The sequence below is a fragment of the Sinocyclocheilus rhinocerous genome, unplaced genomic scaffold (genome assembly GCF_001515625.1).
Source record: "Sinocyclocheilus rhinocerous isolate Xijiao unplaced genomic scaffold, SAMN03320098_v1.1 scaffold222, whole genome shotgun sequence".
In the NCBI taxonomy this organism is placed as follows: Eukaryota; Metazoa; Chordata; class Actinopteri; order Cypriniformes; family Cyprinidae; genus Sinocyclocheilus; species Sinocyclocheilus rhinocerous.
Genome location: NW_015625652.1, coordinates 1,640,654 through 1,660,199, shown reverse-complemented (window position 1 = coordinate 1,660,199; position 19,546 = coordinate 1,640,654). Strand labels below are relative to the sequence as shown.

At 36.2% G+C, this 19,546-nt stretch overlaps 1 protein-coding gene across 9 annotated transcripts in view; it reads left to right on the top strand.

Moving 5' to 3' along the window:
- LOC107705598 (MAP7 domain-containing protein 1-like) overlaps window positions 1-15,991 on the top strand; it is a 45,952-nt gene extending 29,961 nt beyond the window's left edge. For 4 of the 9 annotated variants that reach the window (XM_016508985.1, XM_016508969.1, XM_016509018.1 and 1 more), the window contains 13 exons: window positions 2,729-2,833; window positions 5,135-5,257; window positions 5,452-5,591; window positions 6,016-6,137; window positions 6,931-7,169; window positions 7,281-7,587; window positions 8,493-8,673; window positions 9,923-10,027; window positions 11,587-11,637; window positions 11,758-11,818; window positions 13,435-13,489; window positions 13,664-13,887; window positions 15,441-15,991. In XM_016508985.1, the coding sequence (XP_016364471.1) occupies window positions 2,729-2,833; window positions 5,135-5,257; window positions 5,452-5,591; window positions 6,016-6,137; window positions 6,931-7,169; window positions 7,281-7,587; window positions 8,493-8,673; window positions 9,923-10,027; window positions 11,587-11,637; window positions 11,758-11,818; window positions 13,435-13,489; window positions 13,664-13,887; window positions 15,441-15,451 (1,724 nt within the window). In that variant the 3' untranslated portion in view covers window positions 15,452-15,991. The remainder of the gene's footprint in view (window positions 1-2,728; window positions 2,834-5,134; window positions 5,258-5,451; window positions 5,592-6,015; window positions 6,138-6,930; window positions 7,170-7,280; window positions 7,588-8,492; window positions 8,674-9,922; window positions 10,028-11,586; window positions 11,638-11,757; window positions 11,819-13,434; window positions 13,490-13,663; window positions 13,888-15,440) is intronic. The other 5 variants (XM_016509013.1, XM_016509003.1, XM_016508994.1 and 2 more) reach the window with 4 other exon arrangements.
- Window positions 15,992-19,546: the final 3,555 nt, after the last annotated feature.

The window sequence follows — 19,546 nt, the reverse complement described above, 5'->3', positions numbered from 1 at the left end:
GCATCTTTTCTGCAAAGATATTTAACAAGTGATTTGTTTAACATTTACATCATGTTGACAACTTCATGTGTGCTGCACTTGGAATAGAATTTTCTTTAACTAGAGGGTTAATAAAGAAAAAGTAACTTGAATCATGTTGTAGTTACATTTTCAAGTTGACTAGTTAAAAATCGTAAAAAATCGAGAATTCGTCAAACATTCTGGAAAAATCTAGATTAAAATTTTTTGCAAAATCGCCCAGCCCTACCTGTAGGTATTGCTTCTGGTTCCTTTTCATATTAACTGCATCCATGTTAAGAAAAGAATAAGCTGGATTGTCTTTGGAAGTGATTGTGATGGAGTTTACTGAGACTGATGCATATAAAATAATTCTGTCTCTCTTTTTGTCGTTTTTTTTGCACATTTTACCCTATATAGTGCTTAAGAATAGACAATAAAAAGAGAATAAATGTCTGTTTTCCATTTCCATATAAAGGAAAGGTATCAGGTTCTCTAGTTTTTCAGACTTTTCACATTAGATGGTTTCTTATATGTTGCAAAAAAAAGCTCACTCAAGCCCTTTTGCTCAAGCCTGACTAAACGCTCTTTACTAATATGATAATAACCAAGAGATCAGTTGCTTTGCTTCTGGGGATCATAGGGACTTTAATGTACACCTAGGCAAATGCAAATACTAACTGAGATCTGCAAATGCTTTTCCATTTTTACCACAGTATCCTTCCGTAGCATTAGTTTCAGTCTCTCAGAAGGTGCACATGTCCTTTGTTTAGATTTTTTTGTTAAGAAATTAGGCCTGTTTTTCCTTAAATGTTGAAAATGTACAAAAACTCAAAAGATGAAGAGAAACATCTTCATAATCTTCAGATATGCGCCTTTGTGTATTTTATGGGTCCGTATATAACAGAAGGTGAGAATGACTTACCGAGAATGCTTGGAAATAGGGTAATGAACTTCAATGGAGCTTTCTACCACGTCCCCCAGGACTCAAGACCTCAATTTATAGGCTAACCAATGCTGTTTCTCCAAGGATCTTATTTTCTGACTTAATTTAGTTTTTCCCCTCCCAAAAGCTGTGCACAGTCATTGCAGTCTCTGATGGTGCCTTAAGAGGCGAAGAGGAGGCAGTGACCCCATTATAAAGTCTGTAGACTCTGTGATAATGAACTTTGAGCAGCCGAACTCAATAAAAAATAGCATTTGAGTTAATATTCAGACACTGCAAACATAACAGTGGTTATCCATAGGGTTAGGTATTGTTTGGTTTTCGATACTGGTGCCAAATCGATACTTTTAAAACGTTACGGTGCCTGACTTGATACTTATTAAAAAATAAATAAATAAAAATTCCCCAAAAAATGATGAATTGGCCATTAGCACTGTAAACACATGATGTCTGTTTTATTCATACTGGACACCAGAGGGCGCCCTCACACTGAAAATCCACATATCCAGTCAATCCAGTATCCAGTAGCGGAACACATGACCCTCCAGGAAATCCCTTATATGGACAAAGGCATCCCTATTATAGCTGTAACTGAGTAAACAGAACATTATAAACATTTTGAATGATAAAACAAAGACAATAAACACTCAACTGCGACAATATAGTTTATCTGTGTTATTCAAACCATCTCTGGTATTTTCATAATAATTAAGTACATTTATAATCCATTGCTAATCGACGTATTCTTTTTAAAATAGCCTACGGAACATATTTTCTGCCTCATTCTGGGACAAGAAGCCACATCAGATCACAAAAGGAAGCATTTGACTATAGCTGCAACTGAGTAAACAGAACATATAAACTTTTTGAATGATAAAACAAAGACAATAAACACTCGACTGCTACAATATAGTTTATCCGTGTTATTCAAGCCATCTCTGGTATTTTCATAATTAAGTATATTTATAATCCATTGCTAATCGATGTATTCTTTTTAAAGTAGCGTATGGAACATATTTTCTGCCTCATTCTGTGACAAGAAGCCTCATCAGTTCACAAAAGGAAGCATTTGACTGGAGTTGTGGAGTAAAAAGGTTATTTTCTCTTTTGTTGGACAACATGTTTAGAAATGTGAATACAAGGGAAGTTTAGCTTTAGGCATTTTAATTTAAGCATGTTTAGCTTAGTTAATGGAAGGCTACCTGCTGCCATCAGAGCAAGTGTAATTACTGCATTCACGCGCTTTTCGGATGCTCTCATTTCCTGAGTTGTGCTTTTAAGTCGGAATGTGAAAACAACATGGACACTCTCGTTACTACAAAGATGTGCTGGATTTGTATTATTAGAGCTTTCCGACTTGAATTCACATGCATTTTCTCAGTCGGGAAATTATTTTTCACGTGCAGTGCCGGTGACGATGCGTCTTACGTCAGTTTCGGAGAACCAGATGATAAATATTTCAATCGATCGCTCAGGCATGGCACCGAAATGATGCACCGAAATCTGCGTTCTGATTCGGTTCTAATACATACCGGTTACATGGGTACCGGTGCCATATTGGTACCGGGTTTCGTTACCCAACCCTAGTTATCCAGGATACAGATAACCATCTTTGGCTGCTCAAAAAGTAGTTTTAAGGTATATTTTGACATATATATTTACTTGTCCTATATATCTGGCTGTTTTGTTTGTTTAAGGGATTAATGGTTAAGTTTTTGACAGCCCCCCATCATTCCGCCTTGGTCCCCTCAGCATTGTGTATGTGGTGTTGTCTGGATTTTACAGGCAGATGCTCAATATCAGCGGTCAACCTGCCCAAACATGTGGATTCAGTCATAAACAAGCGGCTCTCCAAATCTTCTGCCACTCTCTGGATGTCCCCTAGCAGAAGTAAGGACACGCCTCCGGATCTAGCCCGTCCCTCACATCTTCACAGGCTCCTCCCTTCACATAATTATGAGTTTCCATTTTATCCCACCATCTTTGATTTCTCCCTTGAGACCAATCACCTGCTCGTCCTCCGTGATCATTCAATCATTCCCTCCTTCCAAACCGTCTCCTCGTCAGTGTCTTCAGTTCGACCGAATTTGAATTTTTAAATCTTCATCGTCTTTCACCGTCAACCGTCCTCAGTGGTGTTCTGTTTTTGTTTTGTTATTTTTGGTGGTGGTTTTCTCTGTTCCTTTTTCCTTTTTCTTGATGTAACTTCTTTAAAGGTGAATACTTGCATACTTCTCCATACCTTCACCTGCATATGATGCATGATGATACTGTGGTCCCAGAAAGTATTTGGACACTTACACCACGCTTAAAATGTATGAATTTTACAGAATAAAAAATTGATGCTAATACTTTTTTTTTTTAGAACAAACTATTTATTTTCTATTATAAACTATTATTAGTGTCCAAATGCTTGTCTGTTTGAGCAATATTATGTATTGTTTTTTGGTAACACTTTACAATATGGTTTGTTAATGATATTTGTTAAAGCATTAGGTATCATACATTTTTATAAAAGTTTTACATTCTTTTATTAATCTAGGTTTGATTTGAATTACATTTGATTTAATATTTTTATTTTAATTAAATTTTAGATTTTTTAAATTGCATTCAAACTGTGTAAATTAATATTAAAAGACATGAATAAATATAGTAAAAATGTTTCTTAGTTAGTTTTCTCTAATGCATTAACTAATGTTAAAGAATTTAAGCTTATTGTAAATAGTTACCATTTTAACTTTTAAAACCTAACAAACATCTTTCTGTGAAATGTTTAAAGTGTGCTTGTGCTATATTTCTTTTAAATCGGTGTCCATTGTTTTGATGTTTTGTTGACATAAGTGTCTGAACATTATTCAAAAAAAGAAATGTGTTGATGGTTTTACATTCCACACAGAAGGGCCATTTTTCAGTGAATTGAGGTCTAGTACTCTAGTTTATTATTTCTTTCCCAAAAATGGCCAGTGCTTCTTTTATTGGATGTACTGAGGTCATGAAAACTGAATCGTAAGTAGGGCTTTGTGAGTGCACCCTAAAAACAATAGATGGAGTAGAGCAGAAAGTAGAGTTCATGCTTAGTGCTGAGACAGCTAATCGAGTCTGGGAAGTTTTCCATGAGCAGAGACTTTACTGCAGAGTGCTGATGAATGTTCAGCTATGGGCAATATCTCTCTTGATCTCTCTTTCTAAAATGCCTCTCTCCCACCTAATTGTTCTTGTGCTCTTGCTTTTCGCATCTTACCATGCATTTACCTGCGGCTCTTTCTTGTTTCCCCTTTTCTTTTCTCTTGAAAATCACATAAGTTTAGAATTAGGGTTATTGTAGGATTATTTCTCAATTTTGTGTAGTTTAATTTGTAATACTAAAACCGCTAAAACTAAAATAAATGTAATAGATGAAAATTTAATTAAAAAAAATAGAGAGAGATAAAAAAATAAAAAAAACTAATAAAAATGAGAAAAACATTTGATAAAAATATACCAAAAATCTTAAATTAAACTGAAAACCGAACATTTTAAAATAAAATCAAAATATTACTTAAAATACTTAAAATAACACTGTTGAGAATGTGATGTAACTGTTTTTCTCAGAATTAGCAATGATGTTTATTTTTGGTAAGTGTAAAGTTTTATTGTAGTGTTTTATCATTGTTGTTTTTTTTTACATACATAAACATGTTTCATTCGTTTCTTTGTCCTTTTTGTGTTAATAATTCACCCAAAAAATGAAAAATTCTATCATAATTTACTTGTTGCAAACCTGTATGACGTTCTTTCTTCAGTGAAACACAAAATCTGATATTTTGATGAATCTTCACACAGTTCATAGTGAAAAACCACCATAAATAAAGTCCATATGACTTGTAGCAACATTAGGGTGAATAAATTGCAGAATTCTTATTTTTGGATGAATTCTTCTTTCAATACGTTTCAAACTTGAGTTCATTCTCACAAAAGTTCTTTTTTTGGACTTGTTTACTGGTTACCTTTACTGGCTTTTCTAGCATGTGGCAGTGTTACGAAATCCTCATCCTCAGGATCATCCCTGTTGAGAGCAAGGGAGACAAGCAATTGTAAAACTTAACAGTTGTACAATTATAAAAATGAATAATATCGCAACTGTTGTGTGTTGGGAAAGGGGTTGTTGCACGTATATTTTAATAAGAACTTATTTTGAATCTTTTCTTGCAGCTCGTAGCATGCAGCTGAGTCCCTGGGAGAGCAGCATTGTGGACAGGCTGATGACGCCCACTCTTTCCTTCTTGGCTCGTAGTCGCAGTGTTGCCAGTGTGCTGAACAACTCCAGAGATGCCCGTGAGTGACAGGATACAATCATAGTACCCTTTATATTTGTGATTAGCCTCAGTGTTTTAGCAAAGTCTTATTAAACACTAATTTGCAGTATTCTTCTATTTTTAGGGCCTGTGCAAGTCAGAAAAAAAACAGCATGACCTTTTTCTGTTCTATATGCTGCAAATTGGGTTTTAAATGTGTTTTCTTTCATGCAGAGTCTCTGTTGTGTCCGCGCTCAGCGTCTGCCAGCCCTTTTTCAGCGTGTGCTCATCGGCCGCATCACCGCTGCTCTGAGCGCTGGAGGGTCACCACCAGCACGCCCGATATCGCCCAGCGGAGACGAGACTCCACTCCTGTGAGTCATTTAAGACTCCCTTTCACTCTACATCTTTCTCATACTCCATCCATCCATCCTGCCTGTTATATCATATTTTGCTGTGATATAAGAGGAGGTGTGAAATTCATCATTCATCCACACGTCCATGAATCCATATAGCCTAGTCTTGATTTCCAACCTGTTTTGTCTCATGTACCCGTACAGCACTAATCTTCATTATGAAACATGTTAATGTGGCCTTGTTAATGTAATCATTAGTATTATTAAAGTTGCCATTATTACAATAATTCACTTTTGAACTAAAAAAAAACAGCAGATACTGCGAGTGAAATATCATCTGATCAAATAGACATTTTAATGAGAAATTAAAATTTAGAGGTAACAAAGGCTTACACCTGCTTTTGAGTCACTGTCTTTATTTTTTGTCCCCTCTTTTTTCAAGATGAGGAAGGATAAGAAAGAAAAGGAGAGAGAAAATGAAAAGGAGAAGAGTACTATCACCAAAGAGAAGGTGCTGAAGAAGAGACAGTCCATGCCTTCAATGAAAACCAGGATAGAGTCCAGGTAAGATGACTGTCATCTAGCAATATAACATCTAAATCTATAACCTAAATTTAATTTTAAGTATCAAATTGGATTAGTTTTAGTCTTACAGCCATTTAAACACAATGGGATAGATAGACAGACAGACAGAAAGACAGACAGACAGACAGACAGATAGATAGATAGATAGACAGACAGACAGACAGACAGATAGATAGATATCATTTCAGTTTCTGGTCAGAGTGAAACAGTCTTAGAAACATCTAAACAGTTTTAGATGCTCATATTCTGGAAGCACTGCCTTTCACGTTCAAAAGGAAGATATAATAGAAGCTTTTTAATGGACCTTTTTGCCCTGAGCATTTTCTAATTCTGTTAAACCAAAGCTGTGTTATGTAATGCTGTCTCTGACTAAACATTTCACCTTTTTGTAGTAGCTAGAAGTCATAGTTTAGTTTCAAGTTATGCTACATAGATATATAGTTTAGCTTTAGTTTTAAAGGTGCTTTTATGCGTTTAATTTGTTTAATCGTCATTTATCTATTTCTTGGACGTTATGAAAAATCAGGCTGCATTTTAGGTCATGTTCTTGCCCCTGCTGTGAACATGTTGTATTAGTCCCTCCCCCATCTTGTGTGTAAGACAGACTTGTGTATAAGATAGTCTTGTGTATGGATTAACTGGTTCTCGCCATGAATATAGCCATAGATGCTGGAATGGCGTTAAGAAGGAAATAAACAAACAAACAAAAACATGTTGTATAATACATTTTTCCAGCTTAGCCATTAAATTGAGTTTCTCTTCATGTTTATAGTCCGAGTCCAGTGTCCAAATTGAGAACTGCGTCTCCTGTGACGCCTAAAGGCCGTGCGTCCTCCCCCAGTCCTGCAGTATCTCCCAAACCTCCCTCAGCTCGAGCGAGTCCAAGCACTCCTAAAGCCAGACCCAAGAGGACCAGGACCCCTGTCCGCGTGGAGACCCGCACTGCCTCGCCTGTCACCATAGAGAGGGTCAAAGAGACCTGCAGGCCTGCAACGCCTGAAGAACCAAAGAGTGAGTGTGGTGATGATGATTGTGGTGTTGCCACATGATTCTCTTTTAATAGGAGTTTTTCCATTAAAACATGCAAGTTTGTCATTTTACACTTTCTTTCCCTCCCTCCAGTCCTCATTTTTTCCCCGCTTCGTTTCTCTGTGTTTTCTCCAGCCTCGTCTCCCGTCCCCTCCATTGTCCTGTCATCTGTTCCGGACATGTCCCCTGTTACAGTTTCTGCGCCCTCTGTCCCCGAGGAGTCCTCTGTTGTCCCTGCTCTCCCACAGGTGGCTTCTCCAGCTCCTTCTCCAGGCAAACCCATGGCTGGCACCAATAACCCAGAGGAAGCCACCCGCATCCTGGCAGAAAAAAGAAGACAGGCCCGTGAACAGAGAGAGAAGGAAGAGCAAGAACGTAGAGAACAGCAGGAGAGAGAAAGGTTACCTATTTTATATTAATTTAATTTGTTTCTGTTTTATTATATATATACATTTTTTATTTTATTTAATTATTTTAATGTGTGTGTGTGTGTGTGTGTGTGTGTGAAAAAACATTTTACTGTGTATATATATATATATATATATATATATATATATATATGTGTGTGTAATTAATACATATACATTAAAATAATTATAAATAAATTACACACATTTATTGTCATTTTATTAAATGATTTTATTAAATCATTTATTTTATTTATATTATTATTTTATATACATTTCATTTTAATTAAAAATAAATTAATAAAAATACGTTTTTATAAATTTATAAAAAATAAAAAAAAACATTTATTTATTTATTGTGTATATCTTACCTTAGACTTTTTTTCCCCACAATTGACACTTCACTGGGCGTTGTCACTACTTCACATCCATATCCTCATTTTCATATGAAATTTAAATAGACTGCCCGTTCCTCAACACAAACTCCATAATGCAGCAGATAGCCTCGCGTGGGAAACATTGGTTTGAGTCCAGCTTGCAACATGCACCGATCCCATTCCACTTTTATCACACCAATAACTATGTCATTTCAACTATATCTGTCTAATAAAGAGGCAGGATAACAATTTAATCTCTATAAAATGTTAACTTATACTGTAAACTTTTGACCCTTTGTATCCCTACCGTCAAAGCCAAACTCCACCTCAGCTAACACACGTTCTGGTATGCTTGTCCTGCTCCATCAGGCTGTGCTCCAGGAATAGCCTCTGTGGTGTGGAGCTGTTGTTGCCACGTCTGGTGTTCTCAGTGACAGTTTATGAGTTTAGCACATTTATGAGCCAAAAGGGACTTTTTTATCTTACGTGTGTACAATGACTGACTGTCTTCCATCACACAGGCATCAGCGCGAGGAGAGGCTAGCGCAGGAGGCAGAGGAGAGTAGGCGCAGGGAGGAGGAGGCCAGGCTCATGGCGGAGCAGGAGAGGTCAAGAGAGGAGGCTCAACGCCTGCAGGACGAGAAGGAGGCACAGAAAAGAGCCAAAATCGAACAAGAAGAGAACGAACGCCTCCAGAAACAGGTCAGAAACACTGCATTTCCCAGAATCCTAAGCAACACACTTCACTCTGTCAAATAAAAGCTGTGTAAATGCATATACAGACAGTCATGTACAGTACATCCAGTACTGACTATTGAATTGCTTAGTTGCATCAGAGCCATGGCCTGGCACACATGGTGCTCATATGGGAGACATGGGTTCAGATCTGGCCTAGGTTGTGTCCTGATCAGTGTCATTTTAATATGATTTATATACTATTATATTGTTTACTAATATTTAAGTTTTAGTAATTTTGTTATGAGTTTTTATATATATATATTTTTTTTAAATTTAAGTTTGTTTTTCATGTAGTTGTATTTTTTTCAGCTTTATTTCAATTGCCAAAAATTATTTTTAGTAGGTTTAATTTTACTTAACAGTAACAACACTGGTCTTTGGGAGGTTTTTAGGGTTTGATCCTTATATGACCTAAATTTTCTATTAAATGCTGTAAAATATGAGCATGCACTTGTATCCTCATTTTGTAAGGATGAGACAAAAAAATGCTACACAAGTATGTCAGGTTCTTACAAATCTGCTCTTACTTCTAGGAATGCATTAAAGGGGTCATATGATGCGATTTCAATTTTTCCTTTCGGCCAATCACAACGCACTACAACGGACTGGATAGCTGGCACACCTCGCTTTTTCAGACCGATGAGCTTTGTAAAAATCGACGCGTTTCAAAAAGGCGGGGCATAGAGGAGAAACAATAATGTACAATATGTGGAAAATAATGTGTTTTTTTGAACTTTAAACCGCATAACCACATTTCATTACACCAAATACACCAAATAATGTTCTTTTTAGGGGCATCATATGACCCCTTTAATATTAACAGTGCCATTTAGCTTAGTAGCATTTTTGAGGTTTTACCACCACCTGGTGTTCAAAATGGCATTTAAATAGAAATTAAGTAGGTATCAGAGTTCCCACAGTCATGGAAAACAAAGAAATAAAAATACATTTTGTGATTTTAATTCAAGGCCTGGAGAAGCCATAGAAATGAATAAAATATGAAAAAGTAATGGAAATTTCTATAGCTGTCATAGAATTTTCTAGTTATATTATGTTAATGTTTCATCGGCTGGTATTTAATTAAAACATATTTAAAAAGAAACTCAACCACTAATCATAAATAATAACAATTAATTCACTGGATAAAATGTCATCAGCTGCAGAGGAAGTTGTGTTCAGTGTGAATCTGATCATATGATCATTGTATCTGTAGAAAGAGGAGGCTGAAGCAAAGGCCCGAGAGGACACCGAGAAACAGCGACTGGAGAGAGAGAAACACTTCCAGAAGGAGGAGCAGGAGAGGCTGGAGAGAAAGAAGGTCAGAAGTGTTTCCACCTCACATTTATATTTTTCTCTATAAGGTCATTTTGAAATCATCATGCATCTTTAAAACCCTTATTACAGGGAACTGTTTGCATATCTTCACCAACTGAAAACTCAGCAGTCTATTTAAATCCTTTCATTTCCTCTCCTAACAAGTCTCATATGCCCACAGTAGCTTTCAGGCAAAATATGTTTTCAAGTTGACTGTAGGATCACAGTGAAGTGCGAGCTCTCAAGATTCATGCATCTGCCATAAATCATACAACACCTTGACATACACCTCCTGATCCCGTTCTGTGAACCTGTTTAATGGAGGTTAGCCTCGTCCACTCTGTTCCAGTAGTATTACCCCACCAGGACACTACGTCCCGCTATAAGTCAGTTTATCAGGGCTGCGCTAGAGCCTCGACCCAACTGTCCTCAGCTCATGGTGTGATTTTTGGAAGACACAATGTCCTCTGAGCTTGACACACTGTACACTGAAAAAAAAAGATACTTACATTTTTTTAAGGTAAGTGGTTGCAAACAATTTATTTTTATTTTATAATATTTATAAAATATTGAAAGTTAGTGAACTAAATTTGTTTAAAACCACTTACCTTAAAAAATTTAGTAAATTCAGTGAATCATTTTTTTTCAATGTAGTGTAGACACCAGCCGCTGTCTTTTGGACTGCTTAAAGCTGCAGTTTCTGATTTTGAAACTTTGAAAGATTTATAAAGAACCAGACAGATATCTATTGATAAAAGTAAAAATCACCTTTTGGAATTGGGAATGATGTGGAATAATTAAATTAAATTAATTAAATTAAATTACTTTTTTTTTTTTCTAATTTAATACATAATTTTTTTATTAGAAATACATACAAAAAGAGATACAGAGGACCAGAGAGATATATGTCCGTAAACAGTACAATTTGGAATTGAGAATAATGTAGATTCATTGTTGAAATAAAACAAAATGAATTAAAAAATAAAATATAACAAAAATGAAATAAATCTGAGACACTTGCATTTTTCTAATTGAATACATTATTTTTCTTTACTAATTACATTATCATAAACATGAGTGAAAAGTTGACTTGAAAAGTGAATATGAAATAGTTCTTTTTTCACTGAACTGTGAAAAGTGAGCTCTATTGTCGTTCCCCCATATGTGGAGACATACAAGAGAACAGGAACACGGCGCTACATATAGACAGACATATAAATTAACCAAGTATTAAGTATTACATATTAAATGAACTCCACAAGTTTGTGTGAAACCTGATGACCATGTTCTGCAGAATGATTCAGAAATGATCCAAAGAATATCTTGTGCTTCATGATCAACAAGTTACAAGATCAATGTCACAATGTTTGCTTACTTGATTAGTAACCTATAAATAGTACAGAATCTTAAATATTTCTTCTTCATTTTACATCATCATGTTTCCTTAGTTTGACATTTTTCAAAGTTCAAAAACTTTGTTTATTCCCTGGGTTAAATTTGATTGTGAAACTCTTGAAACATTTTCCATGCTTTACTTTTGTCTCCGCTGTGCATTGTTTTTAGCGTCTGGAGGAGATTATGAAAAGAACACGCAAAACAGATGCAGGAGACAAGGTACAGCGCCGTTCTCATTTAAAACGGTCTCACTGCGGCAGTAGCAAGGCTCCAATTTCCCCTTGTGGTTCAAGAGCTCAGAATCTGATTGTGCTCTTTTCTTTTCTTTCCTTCATGCAGAAAGACACAAAATCTCCATCTGAAGTCAATGGAAAAGCTTCAGATTCTGAGATGAATAAAGGTATGACGTTAGTTTAAAATTATGTTGGTTTAAAAATGTTAGTATAAATTGTGTTCATATTACTACTAACAAATAATCTTTAGTTGGATTTGGCATTCAGTGCTTTGTTCAGGACTGTTTGAACATTTCTATTTAGATCTGTTTGAATCAGCAACAGCCCGTTTACGTCAGTCCCACATAATGTTTTCCCTGGCTCTGTCATTGTACCTTTTTTTTTTATTTCTTTGGGTCCAACTTTCAAAATAATTTTCCCTTGTTAGTAAAAGCATAAATAAAGGTTCCCACATCCACACCCCTTTCAAGATTAAGCTTATATCTGCAATATTTCCTCAAGGTTGGGAGATGGATTTGTTGCTCCATGTAGTCAGCCAGAGAGGGAATGGCGTGCAAAACTGTGTACACACTACTGCTTGTTACTTGCGTCATGTCGAATTCCTGTTGCCGTTCAAAACCAGTGCTTTCTGTAATGGAGTATGAAAATTGGCACAGCAGCATGGTGAATCCATCACGGTCTATTTACGTAGAGCTTTGACGCTCAGTAGCGGTTTTTTTTTTTTCCAACTGGATGAATGACTATAAAGTCTACTTTCACCCAGCTGCTAGTATTATTCACTTTAGCCACTAGAAATACAGACACTGTCATTCAAATGAATATATGATCAAAAATAGAGTAAAAATGATTTATATTAATATTATTAAATATTGTGAAATATTATTACATTTTAAAATGCTTTTTTTGTTTTGTTTTTCTGGGGTATGAAAATTGGCACGGCAGCATGGTGAATCCATCACGGTCTATTTACGTAGAGCTTTGACGCTCAGTAGCGGTTTTTTTTTTTTCCAACTGGATGAATGACTATAAAGTCTACTTTCACCCAGCTGCTAGTATTATTCACTTTAGCCACTAGAAATACAGACACTGTCATTCAAATGAATATATGATCAAAAATAGAGTAAAAATGATTTATATTAATATTATTAAATATTGTGAAATATTATTACATTTTAAAATGCTTTTTTTGTTTTGTTTTTCAGTATATTTTAAAGTGTAATTTGTTCCTGTGATGGCAAAGCTGAATTTTCAGCAGTCATTACTCACATGATCCTTCGGAAATCATTCTAATATGCTGATTTTGTGTTTGAGAAACATTTCTTATTATTATCAACGTTGGAAACAGTTGGTTAATATTTTTGTGAAAACCCTGATGCATAGAAGATTCAGAAGAACAGCATTTGTCTTAAATAGTAATTAAACATTATGCATTTATTTACTGTCACTTTTGATCAACTTAATGCATCCTTGCTGAAAACTATTAATTTCTTTAAAAAAAAAAAAAAAATCTTACTGACCTTCAAACATGTAGTGGTAGTGAAAATTCAAATACAAAAGGACATTTTCAAAGCAAACTCCTATTATGTATTATGTATTAACAAGCTGTTGTAAATACAATGAGCACTGGGAATCCGGGAAACGATTCCAGATGAACTGCTGAAATGCTTATTCTGTCAGTTGTACAAGCATCTGGGAAAGGAACATTGATTTGGCAAAGGAACGCTAAAACAAACAAGATTGCCATTTTAAGAAACTATTAGCATGACATTCTGTCTTTTCCTAGCAGCTGCTGACTACCAGCCAAGCACGGCATTGAAACAAGCTGGTGTGAATGAAAGGTAAGTCCTGTGTTTGCATTTTGTCAGTTTACCCAGAGGCGACAGTCTTGTTTTCACATCTTGTTAACACATGGGATTCAAACTCTGCTTTATTCGCAAATTGTATTTGCGATATTCAGATTTTTCACATAGATTACATTTGTAGTGGTTTAAACCATCTGTTTTCTTTTGCAGTCTGTCTGTTCTTGTGGTGAATGGTGTTCAGCCTTCCAAACACGAGAATGGCCTGTCAGCAAAAGGGGAGGCGTCTCACTTCCAAGAAATCATTCAGCTGTCCAATCACAACAACGGACGGGAGAAATCCGAGATTGGCAGACCTGACGAGCCAATCATGGCCTTTGAGAGCGGAGAATCATTCCTTAAGAAAACAGGCCCCATTAAGCCTCAGCATGTGGCAGGTGAGCATCCAAAAAGTTTCTAATATTTCAGTGTCAATCGCTATTTAGACTGTGACTGGTGATAAATTTGAGGCAATTTGCATATTTTTCAGAGACAAGTCCACTACATTTTAAAAGTTCTTGTTGTATGTTAACTATCAATGTTTCTTTTGGTGGGAAAGAGTAATTGTCATCATCTTTCCGACTTTTTTGCACTTGGAGGGTTAATGTTGTCTCAGGTGCGGGTGTCATAGTGGCCATATGTTGCCCTGTGGGTGCGTCAGGCAGGGGTAATGGGGTGAAGAGCCTGGCACTGAGCTGGATTCCTGAAATGGTGTCATGAAGACCTGATCCGGCCCCACTGGCACCCAAGACTGGAAACAGGACCCCTTGGCTTAGCTCTTCACCCCCCTTTCCCTCGGCCTGGTCAGCATTACTTGGTCCCGCTCCCCTCAGCACGTACCTCCACCTGTCCTCCTGCAAACAGCCCTCCAGCCATTAATCATCCGCAAAAAAAACACAAGGGGGTTTACCTCATGCCATGCCAGCTCTCGTAAACTGAGATGTACATTTTTAATCCCAAGTGATATCCAGGACCTTTGCTTTGCTATATCTGGAGCGCAACCCTCATCTCATGTTAGGTATAGAATTATTATAGACGTATCATGTGAGTGCGAAGATAGAAACAACCATTTTCTCAGGACTAAAGCTCTCATTTTCTGTGCACCTTGCTGGAAAAACCATGTTGTGTAAATATGCTAATTTAACTTAAATGGGTCCATACCTGCTAAGCAACCTACTTAAACCAGCTAAAAGTAGGAATGGGCATGAGTTCCTGAGTTATTGATTACGAATCTGTAATTGTGTATAAAACATTTTTTACATTACTGTTCAAAAGTTTGGGGTCAGTAAGATTTTAAAATGTTGAAAGAACTGTCTTATGGTCACCAAGGTTGAATATATTTGATTAAAAACACAGTAAAAACAGTAATATTGTGAAATATTATAACAATTTAAAAGAACTGTTTTCTGTTTGGATATATTTTTAAATGTAATTTATTTCTGGGATCATCAGCAGACATTACTCCAGTCTTCAGTGTCACATGATCAATGTTGAAAACCTTTGTGCGGCTTAATATTTTTGTGGAAACTGTGATACATTTTTTCAGGATTCTTTGATTTCTTTAATATCTCTTTTGATCAATATAATGCATCCTTCCAGAATAAAAGGAAAAAAAGGGAAAAAAAAGAACAAGCTTTTGAACAGTAGTGTATCTAAATAATTAATTAAAAATTAAAAATATTAATATAATTATTAATTATTCAGTTTATTAAAACCCAGGTATTTTTTACATGTGGTTTAAATAATAAAATAAAAAAACTTTTAAAAAGGACACGGTCTGAGTCTTAAAAACATGATGCTCATGTCGTAAGATGCTGAAAAAAATCATGAAAAAATCCCTTTATGATCTTTGAGCATCTAAGCAGTGTGTCCTAATTTATGAAAATCTAATTAACTACATTTTGTAATACATTAAACACTTGCATGTCTAATCTCCATATTCTTCCTCCAGAGGTCCTCTGAGGTCGTAAACTGTTGGATGGAGCCTTAAATCTGCGAGTCCCTCAACACCGTCTGCCTGAGGGACCCGGTGGAAAGAAGCACAGCATGCAAGAGACCTGTGCCAAACCCAAAAACTGTCTTCTGTTTAGACTGTACAGAGCAACCCCACCATCAGAGCCTCTCTTATGGTGCGTGATGGAAATTACAAGGACGCTACACAACAATCAAGCTGAGCTAAATGCCAACGTACACCAGAATCACCATTCATCAAGACCCTGACCTCACACACTTTATGGCAGACCAATTCATGCCTCTTTCTGATCACCACAGTACAATGTTAGGCTTTTTAGGTTTGTTTTTGTTTTTAAAAAAGGCTTGTGACAAACAATAATCCTTGTCGTTATTCATGCTATTATGGGTTGAACGCAGAAGTGCTTTGGGTGTTTTATTTTTCAATGTTTAGTTATTTAACTTGAAGAGAATTGTAACTACTGGGTACAGTTGTATGTGAATAATGTAAATTGGAAGAGACGATCTGTGAATAAAACAGAATGAAAGGGACAGCCATGTCTGCACTTGTTTCAGTTTTTTTTTTTTAATGCTAGAGATATTTTTAATATTGTCTTGAAGTGAAATAATTTTTAATGCCATAGATGTACCAGATTAATGTATACAGATGTAAACATGGATAAATGTCTAAGTGCTTACTTGCATAACAAATGTGTCATATCCAAATATATCAACAGCCAGATTCACCATGCATGCACATGCACCTGCAATACTGAAGTTTGTTTTCATTTTTAAACTTTAAAGATGGCTTGGCTTTTTCATTGTAAGAAACTGTTGTCACTAACTGGCATGTTCTATGTTAGAGTCTTATCATAATTATATTCCTGGTTTTCTTGTTGGTAAAATGCCTGTTATTTCAAGTTTATGGAGATGGTCCTCACTCCCACCTTACATATACCTAAACCTACCCGTCTCCACCCCCTGATCCCTAAACCCACCCATCTCCACCCCCTAGATGTGGATCCAACCATGCCCACTGGATCTTGTGTTCTGCAGTGAGGGGCTACTGAGTATTGGCCTATTTATAAACCGGAACAGATCGACAGTACCCAAAGGCGTCCTATTTAACTCCAAATGATGGCAATTTATAGCCACTCTGGAACTTTGTTAGACCGTGAGAGCACAAACTATTGGCCCTGGTTGTTGGCATAATAATTGTATGTAGTGTTTCCAATCATGGTCCATTCTGAGGAGCTGAAACTGAGTGTATATTACTGATGCCCTCAATAATTCAGAGTAATTTTGGAGTAATTAGTCATGAAAAAAAATGGATGGCTTTTTTTTTTCCAAAGTTGTTAAAGGGGAAATTGATGTTCTGAAAATTTCCTTTTAATTTCATTCAACATAATTATGTCACTAACAAAAAATACTTCCCAGTATGTTTGCTTTGTTTTGCAGGAAAAATACAGTATATATCCTTAAAATTAGATCAAATAGGCAAAATCATGTAAGATTGAAAAGGCCCACTCACACCAAGAACGATAACTACGTTGACGTCCACACCAACTGACAATATCATACTGTCTATTATAAGCATGCATTGCCATTCTGACATCTGCCACCTTAAATGCTGGAGCTCTTTAAAGCAGAATGGATTCTGATTGACTGTCATTGCTTTTATCATTCATCGGCTGAGAAAACTCATTTTGAAAGTGATTCCAATTAACGATATTGTTCCTCTGTGCTGTTATCGGTATAGTTGTGGTTTGCACTCTGCTAGTTTTAAGTTTAGAACAATTTTTAAAACTATCTTTATTGTTATCATTATATAGTTATCATCCTTGCTCTGAATGGGTTTTAAAACTTTTATTGAAGAACAGATCTTGAATTAAACTAGAATTATTATTTTTTCCTTGGTAAGAAAAACAGTCATGCAAACAGTCAATGTCCAACGCAATGAATTGAATAGGGGGGAAAACTCCTCCTTTAGACTGCTGTATTTGCATCTTAAATCTGAGTGATATAGCAATGATCTGTGATATGGAGGTAATGCATATCCTTTTGGGCAATCTAACCAGGTCCAAGATGGCTCAGCTGTCCCTTCTTATGCTTTTCCGGAAGGCCATCGAGCCGTGAGTTACATACTTGAATCCAACTCCCGGCCAAGCTCACATCCCCCTGACCTTTGTGCACATGCTTCAGCACTCTTGCCATCTGTATAGCATGACATCTAAAACCACCTCGATTTATGTCTCTCTCCCTCTAAAGCATGCGTTCAGAACTCCCATCGCACTAAACCAAATCTCCGTGGTTACATTTAAAAGATTTTGTGTTGTCAAGAAGAGGTTCTTTTTCGTCTCTTTTTCTTTAGGCTCAAACTCTCCATCCTGTTTCTTTAATTTGTTTTACGCGTTGACGTCTGTAAGGCGAGACTTCTGTAAACAGTGTAACTCTGACCTTTGTAGCGCAGTTTGTCAGAGGTTATGGTTTATTATTTTCCATTATGACACATCTGTCATATTGATACACAGTAGGGGGCAGCAAATCAACACGCATGTACAGACTCACTGCTCAGGTTTCTCTCACCCGAAGACATTCAGACTGGTTGCCAACATTTATTTTACTTTGCTGCCTCTGTTTCAAAGAAGAATGTGAAGTATGGGACTGGCTATACTTTCCAGCCCAGTGTTGCCTGTAACGTTAGATGGGCCCACAAATGACGGGTTTGTTTCAACATTGTGTTGTTGCTGTGGGGATTGCTCTAATTGCGGGTGCCACTTGTGTTGTCCTGCTGGGGAAAATAAGATGGCTATTTTTAGGCCGATGTCAGTCGCTAGTGAGTTATAGCACTGAGGCAATGCCAAGGTGATGAATTAATTTACAAAGAATGAGGACCAGTGGAAGGTATACGATTGGCGTAGATGTGATGGAAACAAGAAGACAGAGGTTCTTTCAAAGTAAGGTCATGTCACTTAAACAGTCCTGCAATAGCTTGGTGTGAGATGGGGAAGCGCACCATAAAGTTTTTGACATGTTGATTAACAGTCTGTTATCTCTTCAGGGCCTTTCTGGAGTTCCTCTGCTAACTTCCAGTGATGATAAGTCGATTTATCCCATGAGACTTGCTTCACAGATAAAAGTTGTTTTAAGCAGGTTATACAATTAAACCTTTTTTTTAAGTTATCTTTAAGGGGGACCAATAATTTGCTAGTTGTTAATTCTGCAAATGTGTTAAGCTGCTATGTTCTTTCAGTTGTGGACTTATTTGGACTTATGTGGACTAAGAATTTATTGGCGCTTTCCAAGACAAGCAAAAAACAAAAGGCTAGAGATTTTACATGACTGAGGCACAACTGACATTTTCTTCAGAAAATGTAAAATAGTCTAAATATTGTCTACTTTGTTTATTGGTGGTTATTCGTGCTTTATTAAAGCATTATTGGCGCTTTTCAAGACTTGCGTAAAGCAATAGGCTAGAGATTTTAATATGACTGAGGCACAACTGACACTTTCTTTAGAAAATGTAAAATAGTCTATTGTCTACTTTGTTTATTGGTGGTTATTCATGCTTTTATTAAAGCATTATTGGTGCTTTTCAAGACAAGGATAAAGCAAATTAGGTTTGAGATTTGAACACATCTGACATTTTCTTCAGAAAATGTAATAGCTATAGCCTATATAGTCTACTTTGTTTATTGTTTATTGAGTTTTTTTTTTATTAGTAACTTACATTTTAGACAGTATTGCCAGCAATAGACAACTTTTGCTCTGCCAACTGAGAAAAAAAAAACAATAGCGAAAGTAGGTTTCACCATTGTGCATATCATTCCTGAATGAATCAAGGTTTATCAATTAAACAGTAATGAATGATTCATTGACTCATTCATTTGTATTATTCCTGAAAAAATCAGTGTTTGAATCACTCATACAGACACGTCCCAAATGGCCTACTTATATTATGCCCTAAAAGTATGTACTCTCAGCCTTCTACGAACACCTTGGCAATTGAATCGCCATTGGCTAGTACATTTTTTTGTTTACTCGCCAGACTGATAAATATATACATACACATACACACATATACACACATATACACACACACACACA